At 36.3% G+C, this 14,524-nt stretch overlaps 1 protein-coding gene across 1 annotated transcript in view; it reads right to left on the bottom strand.

The window, feature by feature from the left end:
• The window catches only part of LOC107602876 (alpha-1,3-mannosyl-glycoprotein 4-beta-N-acetylglucosaminyltransferase A-like), a 49,658-nt gene that overhangs the window by 17,677 nt on the left and 17,457 nt on the right, over positions 1 to 14,524 (bottom strand). The window contains exons 3-5 of the mRNA XM_016295487.1: positions 13,031 to 13,198; positions 12,202 to 12,342; positions 6,034 to 6,167 (exon numbers count right to left, since the gene is read on the bottom strand). Of these exons, the coding sequence (XP_016150973.1) occupies positions 6,034 to 6,167; positions 12,202 to 12,342; positions 13,031 to 13,198 (443 nt within the window). The remainder of the gene's footprint in view (positions 1 to 6,033; positions 6,168 to 12,201; positions 12,343 to 13,030; positions 13,199 to 14,524) is intronic.

Genomic DNA, 14,524 nt, shown 5'->3' with positions numbered 1-14,524 from the left:
GCTGAATTAAAGTAACAGCGCATTTTTTTGCAGTAAATATGAACATGGATTGACACGAAAATTTAGTAATTACACCATAAATGCAGATTATTAAAGTCTAATGTGTTTCACAGTAGAGCTGACTATTTCTGTCAATGGTAAGTTTGTGATAACGTAAGAAATGTAGTTTAAACGTTTTGCCACTTGCTTGAGCAACTTAATATATAAATCTAGAAGTAAATGCAAAAGTAAAAAGCATTGAATAATCTGTTGCTTATATTTATTGTGTTTAAACATGTCTGTGAAAGATTGTATTACTTTACTGTGTAAAAAAAGATTTGCAATGCTGACAAAGCATTTTCAGTGACAATGTTTGGATTTGAAATCAAAATAATGGATAACTGTTGTGTTTGTGGTAAATAGCCACGGATCAGTAGCGGAAGCTCACAAGAGGGGAATTCCCTCCATTTCCAAAAATGAAATTCAGGCCTTGAATAAATAAAAAGGCTTTAAAAAAGGCATCGGTAATCAGTATCGGCAGATACTACTTTCTGTGATCTGTGATCGGCCTCAAAAGTCCTGATCGGAGCACCCCTAATTCTAATATGCTGATTTGATGCTCAAGAACATTTTGGTCCATGTACTTTAGCCTCCCATTTATTTTTCCTTTTTTAACCCAGAAATGAAACACAGAAAATGCAGTTTATTCTTTAATGGTTCTAACTCTCATGAATAAAACAAGCAAACTCATTTTCGTTATTCAAAATTCCTATTTCATTAAAAAAACGTAAATAATTATATACAGCTTGTTTTTTTTTAATGTAGTATAAATGCTAAATTAAATTTCTATCATTTTAAGCATATCTACAGAGACTAAAAGCGCCCATAGCTCTACCGACATGGCTACTGGCAACCCAATGCTTTTTGAAAAACCATTGGCGTCAATAATTCAAAAGGCATCAATATTTTTATGACCATAAAGCGAGTTTCTCAAAATATCTTGATAATGTTTCAGGTCTAAAAACATATATTCTATATTAATTACATATTCTTTGCATTTAATCAGCTGCCTGTATACAGACAAGGTTCTACGGGGGTGCTAGAGGTCCTAAGTGCCCTCAAACAAAAGCAGCAGCTATAAAAATAGGATACTGGTGAACAATCCGTGTATCATTCGATCATTCGTTTTTTTATTTAATATTGAAAGTAGAAAAATTAGAAAACGGCTCCTTTTTCGTATTTTCGTTTTTTTCCAAAACACGAAAAGCCAGAATTCAGCTTAAATTTTCGTTTTTCGATCTTGAGTGGAAAAATGAATAAACAGCTTGAATATTAGATTTCTACACGTGGGCGGGAATTAAACGCCCCTTTCTGCTGATTGGTCAGCCGAAGAGCAAACCGTGCCTTTGCAGTATCACGCAGCAGAATAATAGTCCTCCTCTGCTGCAGTTATATGGATTCTTAATGCATTTATTGCAACTACATTTAGTCTTTTTTCATCAAACAAACAAGCTAATGAATAGCTCAACACTACTCATACCTGGGCAGAGTCTAGACAGGGCTTTCTTCTGTGTAGATATAAATTATATTCTTTGCATCAGCTGGGCATGGCAGGGTATGATATGACAGCTGTCTTAGCCTACCCTGCTCACCCAGTAAGTCTGTTTAAGTAATTAATTAATTAGTTTCAAAATAAATATTTTAAACACTAAGACAAAAAGGAAAGAATAATAAATTGGCTTGGGTAAATATATGCCTATGTTCACACAAGAACTGTCATTCTGACTGACAACCGGAGAACAACAGATATTAAATATAGCCTACTGTTAGAGTTATACAATGTAGTCTTGTGTTTTATTAAAATTGATTATAATTTATATGATATCTCAAAAGGATATGCACTTGTGCGCGGCATGAGCTACTGCGCTCTCGCACTGCAATGCAAGAATTTCATAAAATATAATAACTTGCCATTTCAGTTTGTTTCTCACCAAACCCTCGAATATACGCCATGAGATGCATAGGATTATTTTAGGACAGATATGCATCCGCTTAAAAAAAAAAACTAAAGTCACCATTCTCTGCCATTAAATTGGCAAGTGCGAGCAGGACATTTTTGTGTTATTAAGTAATAAGCCTTTAGAACAACATTAAGGTGAGTAGTCACTCTAGTTCACACAGTTCCAATAAATTGCGATGGGTTAAATAAACTCAATAAGCAGACAGACGTGACTAGATTCAAGCACAGATTAGTATTGAAGTGCACAGGAAATAAGCAGCAGTCATATTTAAAGCAGTTTAAATTAATATTGAGTACTGATTGATGTTCACTTGGATTTTTTCCCCATCGAGGGGAAACAACTTAATACACTGTCATTGCTCGTATGGTAAAATTTATATTTTTTAATTGTGTAACGTTACCTTCAAAATAACTACACAATGTCATGCCTTTGAAAAATAAAGAGAACAACAGAATGCGCTGCTTTAGCGCATCTCGGTCTTCTTGAGCATCTTTCTGGCGCATGCCACAAACATGAACCACAGGGAATACTCATCTTTTAAAAGGCTTCATTTAGATTATTTTACATTAAATGCATCATATTAATCACTTTGGAATAAATCACAGTAGGCCTATGTATCATGATAAAAAAGCGACTTTACATTCTGGAAATACTTTAGGCTATAGCAAATTATTTCTCGGACCCCCTATCACTTTAAGAACTGCTGGTCTACACAGAAGAAAGACCTGTCTAGACTCTGCCCCGGTATGAGTTGTGTCGATCTATTCATTAGCCTGTTTGTTTGATGAGAAAAATATGAAATGTAGTTGCAATAAAATGGGTTATTAATCCGTACACCTGCAGCAGCAGAGGACTATTATTCTGCTGCGTGATACTGTGGAAGAACTGATGACGGCACGGTTTGATCTTCGGCTGACCAATCAGCAGAAAGGGGCATTTAATTCCCGCCCACGTGTAGAAATCGAATATTCAAGCTGTTTATTCATTTTTCCACCCAAGAACGACAAACGAAAATTTAAGCTGAATTTTCGTTTTTCGGAAAAAAACAAAAACACGAAAAAGGAGCCGTTTTCTAATTTTTCTACTTTCAATGTTAAATAAAAAAACGAATGATCGAATGATACACTGATTGTGAACACTCCAGAGCTTCAAATGTTTCTATTTACAACGTGTTTTTGCAGCATTTAGCAGTGTAGCCAATCTCAACTGAGATCGCGATGAACTGAAGAGAGTGACAGCTTTTGGAGCACACTCTGTGGCGGTGCACTTTCTTGGATATAATCGTTTTTCATGGTGCTAAAAGGACCAGAGTGACATTGGCATATATAACCTAAATGAGCATTTATATGTGGATGTCACTATCATTGCAATGATAGTAATAACCATAAAAGGCAAAAATGTCAAAATAGACTAATTTCAGAAGCACCCTCACTGATTTAATTCTGAAAACGGGCCTGCCAGTATCTGCAGAAGTAAGAGAAGTTATGTCTTTTTTATACATTTCTAAATTATATTTAGATTTATATTAATGTTCCCAGGCCCTTCGCCTCAGTGAAGGTTTGACATTAAAGGCTTCTCTTGAAAGCAATACCTGTCGCTTTTGGCACAGTGACTGCATTTCTCTTGGACATTGCATTTCTTTTCGCCTGTCACAAATCTGGGACCGGATTCTGTCTATTTTAAAATCATATTTTAAAGCAATGTGCAATGTTCTAGAGATGGCTCTAGTTCTCAATCAAATGTGAGAGAAGCATTACTTATAATTAGTGGTCGACCGATATGGGTTTTTTGACAGCCGATACCGATGCCAATATCTTGGAAAGCAGGGTGGCCGATGTAATTTTAATTCATATTTAAGAAATTTGAAATCATTTGAAAATGGATTAAAAAAATAAATGTGTAAAATAAACATACTTATACTCTAGAAGACAAAGTATTTTTCACAAATAAATAAATATTTAATAAAAATATAATTAAAAAGGAAGTAAACACCGTAACCAACAGGGCACTCAGTATTCTGGGAAGTTTGTGTGCATTGGGAATCATATTATTTCAAATAAAGCCAAGGTAACACTCATTTTACATACAGCACACAGTGAAAATGACATGAATATGACAGTGGGCAAATATATACAGCGCAGCATAGTTTGAAATCAGTCACGAGTTTAAAGTTTGTCGATCGCGCGTCTCCAGTGAAGCTGAACTCTTCTCCTGTCCGTATTCAATTCAGACGGACCACAGGACCAACCATCACAGAACATGCGATCATGCAGGTCACATGCACACTTCACAAGATCTCAACCAGATTCGACTAAGTCTGCAAGGTTTGTGAAATTAAATGTTCATTAGTCATTCAAAGATTTGTTTAAATTACATAAATGCGTATTTGCGGAATGCTGACGGCAAACGAGAAAGTATTATAATTAGCTTTTAATAATAGTAAAGCAATCGTTATAATACTTTTTTGTATACATTTTATTTCCTTTGTTTAACAGTTCTATCCGATTATTAGATAGACTTCTATCCATAATTAGACAGAACTGAATAACAACAGCGAACAAGAGGGAGAATGTGAGCACTGTGTGCTCAGGCGCTGCCGCAGCCGTTCTCGGCACCGTCAAAATAAAAGTCTGACGCGCAGTCAAAATAAAAAGTCCTGCCTCGAACAAATCGGCCAAACAGAAAAACTTATCGCCCAATGCCGATATTTGAAAAATGGCAGATATCGGCCTTGGCGATATATCGGTCAACCACTACTTATAATCTGACCAAAGAAAACTTTTTTCTATATTCATTTGTGCCTTTTGAAAATGTTAATTAAAAAGGTGCAAAAAGTCATAAATAAAAAACTGAAAAGAAGCATTTTGTGAGTACGGTTCTAATTTCAATTCTGGTTTTCAACATAGCATTTGAAAATACAACAGCCATTCTTTTTTAAATGTTTTGGGGTCATGCTTAAAAAAAGAAAAATGAATGGATACCAAACTACACAGGCCCATTACTTTTTAGTATTAATATTGAACAGAAATACTCGAATACTTGAAACAGAAATCTTCTGTAACATTATAAATGTCTTCACTCTCTGTTTTGAACAATGGAACACATTCTTGATGAACAGAAGCATTAATTTCCATCAAAAAATGTTACTGACCACAAACAGCAGTGTATACTTTAAGTGGTTCAGTTAAAAATATGTAGGTAAATACTGCTGGTAACAATATCTATTGGGCCAAAATCACCCTTTCAATCAATTTCAGAACAAATTCAGACGTACAAAATTGTGAGATGAAGCAAGAGACAAATCCTGCCGGGTATGTCTGCTTGTCTGTTCCTCTTGCTCTAACCTTCAGACGGCAGCATAAAAGCATTGAGAACCCTGTTCTCAGCATGAACCGCCCACACCCCTCAACGGGTGGTAACAAGACGGCAAACAACAAACCCCACTGACCCAATTCAGCCATTTACAAAGCCGTTGATGGTCTCACGACTCAGATCTTACACTGAATGTCAAGTAAACATGACACAAACATCAAAAGGAAGTTTAAAGTTTACAGTTTTGGTACTGAGGACGAAAAAGATCTACAAAGGTACAAAGCACAAAGTCCACTCCAAAGAGAGTTCATCTCTATACACAGTCCGGAATTTTCTTCCTGGGAACATCACAATATCCCATATTTTTCATAATTCACGTCCAAGGGGACGAGGCCTGGTTGAGTTGTGTTAGTAGTATGTTGTCACTCGGAGAAGCCGTTTCACAGATTTAAAATACCGATACACATGCAATTTCTTCGCCAACTGCTTACATTCACAGAAATAACCAACATTATATGAATGTTTTTTGTGTGCTTTTGACATCTGAGAAAACGTAGAACCTCGTTGAGAAGCACTTGTTTAGTCAGTGTGAGCATTGCACAGTAATTTCCATTATATCAAGTTGCTTATGACAAATCTGCACAAACAGGAAGACAGAGCCAGCCACAATCCTCACACACAAACAAACACACTTTCTCAAACCAATGAGAAAAAAGCTCACCTCTCCCACGAACACTATGATGACGCAGTCGAGTTTCTCCTCCGCCGAGAGTTTATCGATGAGTGAATGAAGCGTCTCTGACAGGTATGACTTTACTTTCCGCTTCACCGTGGGGATGCCCATCACCATGGAAACTGCGTAGAAAAGAGAACAAAACCTCAATTCGTGCCTCATAAACTCAATTTACCAGCACATCATACAGTCATCACCTGGCAGATGACAAACTACTCTAAATAACATGAAATAGGTTTGTTTAGAGACTGCCATACAAGACGAATATGTGACATGGAAGTTGATTGAGGTTCTGCGGCTGAATTATTGTGGCTTGATATCTGAAATAAGAAAGAGAAGAGGCACCCAGAGTAGCACAAGGGTAAAGTGAAGTCCAGAAATGAAAGACACACAAGGAGGTGCCCAGGGCAAATGCATAACTCTGCTCTGTTGTACTGCATCTCTGAGCATCATAAAAGCAATGAAATTCAAAGAACAAGAACAGACTCTGACTCCTGCTACAATCAGAACATAATGAGTAATCAAGATCCTCAACAAGGGACCAATAACACGTGTTAACGGCATGTGAGGGATATTGCACTGTAAAAAAAAAAAAAAAAGGTATTATGACCATAAAAAAATAAAAAAAAGATGATATTTGTTACCTTGCCTTATAAAGTCAATGCCATATTTGATTAATTTGTTCCCTTGAATTAGTCAAATCATGGCAATGTTGTATACATTTGTTCCCCAATTTTAATGTAGTTAAATCATGGCCACAATTGAACTAAACTAAAGAAATAAATTAGTACAACATGACCACAATTAAATTAAAGTGAAGGAATAAATTCTTATTTTGGCCACGATAACATTTTGCAATATAACGTCATGGGGCTCCATACATTCCCCCCAAAAACATTTTAAACAATAATAATAATAATATTAATAATAATAATAATAAAAATGAATATGAAAAAATAACCTCTAATTTTTTTATTAAAATGTCTATCCATCCATCTATCTATCTATCTGAATTATTTTTTAATAAACATTTTATTAACATTTATTATAAATATAATTTATTTTCTTTGATTTTTCTGTATAAACAGTAGGACACACTGATAATAACAGTTTCGAAAATTTCTCATCCTCTTCTACAAAAAAAATAAATAAATACAAACCACAAAAAAATCTGGACATGATTTAAATAGCAAACCTGAATCTTTGAATATGAAAATCCATGAGATAAATCATATTGGTGATATGCATGCTTACTTAAAAACTTAAGCATGCAGACTAAATAATCCACAATGGACAGGAGCACTTTTCATACAGGTGCTTAAGTTGAACTGCTATGTGTTTTTGTGTGTGTGTGTGTGTGTGTGTGAGTGAGTGACAGAAGCTCTGTCACACTTCATCAGCAACACACAGAAGATAGTAAAATATGTCCTCGTTTTGCACTGCAAGACAGAAAGTGTTTTGAGAGGTAGCACCACGTGAGTAAGGAGTAAATTAGGTTGAGGATCAAAGAGAGACAGAGATAGAAAGAACACATTAAAGAGAAGAAGTTTATCAGAGAGAGAGGTAAAGCACCTGAGAGAAAGAAAAAAATAAAAGTGGCACATTACAAAAAAAAAAAGCATGTTTTTAAGTGAATGTGTATTCAACACAAGTCATCCTCTCCTACGCCACCTCTTCTCTTTCACAAAAGTAGCATTTGGCCTTCAGGCGCTCGGTTACATAAAGAGCCGCTGAGCTGCATCATTCTCCCAGAATGTTCTTTCTTCACTCCTCAGCAGCAGTATGTGAAGTCTGTATGCTTCTCTTTGAGACAGCCACTCAACGTGCCTTGAGACTAAACTACAGCAGATTTATACACAGACGGTCTCTAGGGATGTTACAGTGCCTTACTGAGGGAGAAAAACAGTTTGTTTGAGACAGTAGGGGGTTTCACTGAAATCCTATATTGTTGAACATTTTTATAATGTGAGCGTCTCTAAAACAATCCTCTCAGACTTCTCAGACCTCTTTTTTTATTGTGTGTATCAAGGGTTTTCAGCCTTTGCAGGTTTAGGGACCCCCATTGAGACTCTAAAGCTAAAGCTAGATTTACTCATTAACAACTGATAATAACTTTCATTAAATAAATTAACAGCATTACATTACATTACATAATATATTGCATAATGCTCATTAATTGAATATGTTTTTAGTTTTCAATTAAAATTCAGGTAACACTTTAGTATAGGGACCAATTCTCACTATTAACTAGTTGCTTATTAGCATGCCTCTTATTAACATATTGGCTGTTTATTAGTGCTTATAAAGCACATATTCTGCATGATCAGATTCTACATCCCTAATCCTACCCAATACCTAAACTTAGCTATAGTACTACCTTACTAACTATTAATTAGCAGCAAATTAGGAGTTTGAGGCAAAAATCGTAGTTTATTGTTTGTTACTAGCGAGAATTAGACCTGAAAATAAAGTGTGACCAAAGTAAATTTTGTTATATATTTAGGGGCATAAAGAAAATAAATCAGGGTGGTACAACTTTCATGATATCATAATGAAGAAAAAAATAATAATTACAAGAATGAAACTTTGGCATATTCCTTCGTTATTATTGCTTTTAAAAACATTAACATTTCTTCGATGCTTATTTGAGAAAATTTTGCCTGCCAAAATAATGTGGTGCGACCAAAAAAAGTCATGTGGTGTATTAAGCATGCAAAAACATGCAGAAAAAATATGTCAATGTCGAGAAGTCTCTTAAAATTTGATCTTTTTATAATGAGACAACGTCATTTGTAAAAAGTCAGAAACTGGTGAAACCCATAAAAACTTTCTGAATTTATAATTGATAAAAACACTTTTTAGCTTAAAATATATATATTTTACAACTGAAATTTGTAAATGATGGTTACACCACATGACATTCAGAGTCATTAAATGTAAATATGTATATAATATTATTCAAAAACTTTTCCTTGTATAATGCTTATTATTAGATCATTAGTTATTGTTCATACAACTGACATGAATATTTTAGATCTCAATGTACTCTTAACAAACAACTGTTTGCAAACCCGAGTCTATTTCGATCAGGGGGTAGTGTTGAGCATGAGATATGGTGCACAGTCTCTAGGGTCTGGGCAGAAGAAGATGTCCCCGTTTACAGCTCTAAAAATAGCCCTCTAAGCCACGATCTCATTGAGAAGAGAGGGGCCGCAGGCACAGGCACGAGCCAGAGCCGGTCGCAGTCTTGCCCACAGACGGTCTGGAAACAGGAGGCTGAGATTAATGTAGCCAACAGGAGTGGTCCGTCTGTGGGTTTGGAGGAGGCGGGCGTAGAGCACGGATGGGCTTCAGCTTTCCAAAAACAACGAGTTCTCTCTGCTTTTCCCATATGCTCAGAAAAACAACCTCCTCGTGTGACAGAGGTCAGTCACACAAGGTTTTTTTTGACATTCTCTAACGTTATTGTTGTCATTCACTGCATTCTGTCCCAGCATAGGATGTCGCTTGTAATAAAGCCACCTAGCCATTGCCTTAACTCATCTGTCGTTAACCCACATACTGCCTGATACAGTATAGTGCGGTACAATGTGTCACACAAACAAGAACAAAATAGAGTACACCACAAAAGAGCACGACAGCTCCAGGCTTAGGGTGTCGATTAGCCAGATCAGTGGATTGGTCACTACACCAAAAAAAAAAAAAGCCCAGCCAATCAAAAAGGGCTGCAAGCACTACAGACATTGAGGGGACATTGACTTTACAATATGCACATTAATAATCAAGAGATTCAGGAGATAAATATTTGTTTACATCCCTACAAATCACAACCACTATGTTTAGTTCTGGTCAACTTATGGATACATTACATACAGCAGAAATATACCCGGATTCCTGTTTATTTCCTTTTTTCTCAGTCTCATTTCCTTCAGACAATTTATCTTAGGTATTTCCCAGTATTTTAATGTTTTTAACTGGTAGGGCGTGAACCAAAAATGTGCTGCACATCATTGCACTGGTTGTGAAAGCAAGGGGAAGAGAAGCAACAATGCAAAATGCAACTAACCACATATTTATGCACAGATTGGACAGAAAAAGAAAAGGCAAGAGAAAACTTAACTTATATATTTTGCCTAGTGTTTGTTCATGTGTTGAGCTAGTAAAACACATTTACTGCTGTCCGTTTACAAAAGTTTTCCAGTTTTCCTGTCCAGGTCCAATTTAATTACTTGTGTTTTGAAAACTCAAAATTCATAATTACCAGTAGGGTTGCAGGAAGCAGGAAGAGAAAAAAGCTATGCAAAATGCAACTAACCACATATCCGTGCATAGTTCAGAAAGAAAAATGAATAAACTCAACTCAAAGGGAGGAGAAAATAAATATATAATGTTCAAAATGTAAAAACTGGAAGAAATTAGTGTGCACAGTTAAATACCTCATATCAGCCTATATGGTAGCTAATATTTAATGAATGAATGAATGAATGAATGATCTGCTATTTCATGTATCATTAATTTTGTCAAATTTAACAAATATTTTTCTTACTTTTATGATAATCAATTATGATATGCTAGGATATGATATGAGATATGACAACCAATCCTAATACCTTAATTTAAACCAAAAATGCATTATAATAGTTTTATAACTCAAAAGACTTCACAACTGCCGCGCTGCACCCCCACCCAAAAAAATGTTGGTAAGAGGCTACTATTCCTTACGTACCTCACACGTGCATGCAGAGGCGGACAAAGTACACAACTCCATTACTTGAGTGAAAGTACAGATACTGCTGGTCAAATATTACTCCATTACAAGTAAAAGTTGTAAAGACAGATTTTTACTTAAGTAAAAGTACAGAAGTACTTGCTTTTAAAAGTACTTAAGTACCAAAAGTAAATTTCCTTTTTTATGTCAATGCACGTAAATACAGAGTGATAAGAAAAAGAAAAAAATCCTGCTTTAAAACCCAGCAACACAGCTGTAGCTGTACAACTTTATAAACAGCAACACTGCTTTAACAGCAAGACTTATTTAACATCAAAACAAAAATTTTAAAAATGCGGTCTAATCGCTCTCGCTGTACTTTGATGTCACACACAGAATGGTCTGTGCAGTGCTGCTTCAAGTCCAACACCTATTGTGTTTTATTAGGAGACGCACAACAGTTCTTCTGTGACTTTATAGGTAATATTTTCACTTACACAATTTAGCAAAATCAGACAATATTGTGTCTAATATATACCACAATATTAACTTCTTATTATTGAATTGTTGTAAATAAATATCACGTTTGCAACTGGTCAGTGTTCAAAAAATGCTGGGAAATCATTTCATGTAGCCCTACAAGAGTGATTACTGATAAACTGTCTGAAAAAAAAAGAAAGTCACGTTTTAGAGAAGAAGAAAAAAAAAATCACCCACTGACTTTCAAAGCTGCTATATAATAACGACTTTCTACTTCGAGGACCTTGATAGAAATGTAGTGGAGTGAAAAGTACAATATTTGTCTTTCAAATGTAGTGAAGTTAAAGTCATAAGTTCCCAGAAAAAATAATACTCAAGTAAAGTACAGATACTCAAAAAGTGTACTTAAGTACTATACTCAAGTAAATGTACTTCGTTACTGTCCGCCTCTGCGTACATGTCCCCATAACTATCCTCTATCTATGTAACCCTCACTGAACCCAGGAGGGTTTGATTCCTTTAATGTCTGATAGGCCTGTTGTGGGTGTGTGAAGGAGGGACAAAATGTCTCAGGGCTGCTGGCTGCAGCTTCCACTCCAACACACTGACTGGGCCTGTGACAGCCCTTGGATAACAGCCGTGTAACATAATACGACAAGCAAGGACACAGTAGACAGCAACACCCCGCTGTTTGGGTGAAAATGTGAGGAATGGAGGGTGAAAAACAAACCTCACATGACAGCTCTGAGTCTTAACAAGGCTATAACAGTGATTAGCATTTGTCTAGTGGACTTGGCTAAAGAACAGTGAAAACTAGCACAGTTTAGTCATTAATCAGTGTTTGGTCATATTCAAAGGACATTCCAACTTCAGCTTTGATTTGAAGAGAGTCATATTTCAGTCGGTTTATCAGATGTTTGATAATGATCTACTGTGATTGCTGATGAATAGCATGTTGTTTGGCTCACCTCCGGTACGTCCCTGTCCCACCTGTACGGCAGGGTGCAGGCTGCCTTCATTGTTGAGCAAGTGAGGCAGATGGTGGTAGATATTTGGCACCTGGAGGGGCTTCCTGTGAGCCAACTCCTTCAGCAACTTCTGTGTCTCATCTGTAAGAAACCAGAGTACTTCAGCATTCTTACAATACACAGTGCTTAACAAATTTATTAGACCACCAACCAATGTAAGGTTTGTGCCACAGCCACCCTAAACTAACACTATTGGTGATTACAAAATATTTTTTTATGTTTCTGTATTGGTTAATCCACACCAGTATGTGTCAGTTGAGAGCAGTTTAAATACATTATCAAAAAAGGCAAATCAAACAAAACTTAAGACACAACTGCATTATGAACAGAAGTCTAAGACAGCTGTTCCTTGGAAACATAACAACCCCACCCCCTTTACATTCAAGTTTGGCTTTGTCTTTTTGTCTAATTTTCAAATACTTTTTTGATTCAATGCATTTAAAGTTATAATGTTATAATTAATGTATTAAAACCTCGTAGTTGGGTTGCTTCTGTTCATGGCTTATAACTTTTATTTAATCCCTATGGGAAAAATAAATAGTAAAAATTCTTCAGGAACCAAGGCAACTGAAAAAGTGAACAGGCACTGCTGCACTCTTTAATAACGTGTAGGTAAATAAACTGTTTGCTAATTAGAAAACAGGAAGCACCTATACAAAAGGATATATTTGTTCACACTAATTTTTGGAACATATGCCAATTCACTGCATGACAGATAATAATATGGTGATAAACTCTTTTGTGTAGATCCATGTTAACATCCAGTAACCTGAGAAGTTGGAGAGAGCATCTTTGCTGCCGTTGGTCTCTGCGATGGCCCGTCTGAACTGCTCGAGGATGGCGTTGAGCTCAGAGGAGCGCTGGAGGGTTCGGTGCTCCGCCGCACGCAGGCGCTCCCTCAGGGCGTGAAACTCCCTCTGATAGGCTACCAACTTTTCTACAGAGAGAAGAGGAAGGGTGCACAGAGAGAGAGAGACATAACATGAGGTCAGAACCATGCAGTGCCTAGATAACTAAAATAAAGTAGATGAAAAACTCAAACTTAAAAACTAAAATTAGAAAGCCTTGGTAACTGAAACAAGTTTAATTTGAGCTAATAATATGAATAACACTTAACACTGCTAGGCAAGCAAAAATGAGAGGTACAACTTAAACAGGTGATTTCAAATGACGGCACTTAACCAACATCAGGGGTAAGATGACAAAAGTAGAAGTCGAGTCATTGGAAAATATGCAAACAACTACTTACATTTACATACAAATATAAATATTAACACAAATTTGAGACAAAGAGAGACAACATCACACAAATGAATGCACAAACCTATTCCAGTATTATTGTGCAGCACATTATTTGAAGTTTTATTTTCATATACCAGCCAAAACAAGGTTTAACTTTCAGAATATCTGGATGTATTGAAATAATTTATAATAGTGTTTGTAACAGTATGTGGAGGCAAAGCTCACTATTAGTTAAGCCAGTGACACATCTTACCAACAGGTTAAACATGTACCAATTTATCTAGACCTGTATAAGCTTGCTTGGACATAAAATCAATTTTGCTTCCCATTAAAAAAAATTAAGAAGTATTTTGCATGAAAATGCTTCATTACTTTTCAAAATCATGTGACTATAAAATGAAAATCCACTTGCTAAATGACACTTAAACAACAACTCTGACATTACTAAATGCATCCTTTTGAATTTTTAGGTGTTTTGCATAAAACTGCTGCTAGGCTACAAAAAACCTCAATGAACATTAACATGAAATTGTCATAAGTTTGAGGCTGAAAAAATAACCTCCTAAAATGTAAAGAAACTACAGTTGAACTGTCCATAATCTGAAGTCAGCAAAAGCATTATTTTCAGGAACCAGACCTGCCTGCCTTTTCCTGATTGCATCATAGTTTCTCTGAGACATGGGGTTCCAGGAAGGTCATCTTTCTGCTGCTCAGCATGAAGAGGAGCGAGAGAGGAATAGAGAGAGAAGGAGAGAGAGAGAGAGAGCGAGAGAGAGATTGTGGTCTGAGGCAGTTCCAGTGGGAAGTGCCCTCTGCTAGAGCAGATTAGCCTTGGGTCCCGCCGCCTACTTTATTTGCAGACTCAACATGCTGTGAGTCAGACCTCACCCTGAAACGAGACCTCGCATTTAAGACATCTAAAAGGGTCTTGGGGCTTCATGAACAGACCTGCCTGCCTTTTCCTGATTGCATCATAGTTTCTCTGAGACATGGGGTTCCAGGAAGGTCATCTTTCTGCTGC

This window comes from Sinocyclocheilus grahami, unplaced genomic scaffold (assembly GCF_001515645.1).
Source record: "Sinocyclocheilus grahami isolate Dianchi unplaced genomic scaffold, SAMN03320097.WGS_v1.1 scaffold337.1, whole genome shotgun sequence".
NCBI lineage: Eukaryota > Metazoa > Chordata > Actinopteri > Cypriniformes > Cyprinidae > Sinocyclocheilus > Sinocyclocheilus grahami.
The sequence above is the reverse complement of the archived record's forward strand: the minus strand, read 5'-3'. Positions and strand labels throughout refer to the sequence as shown.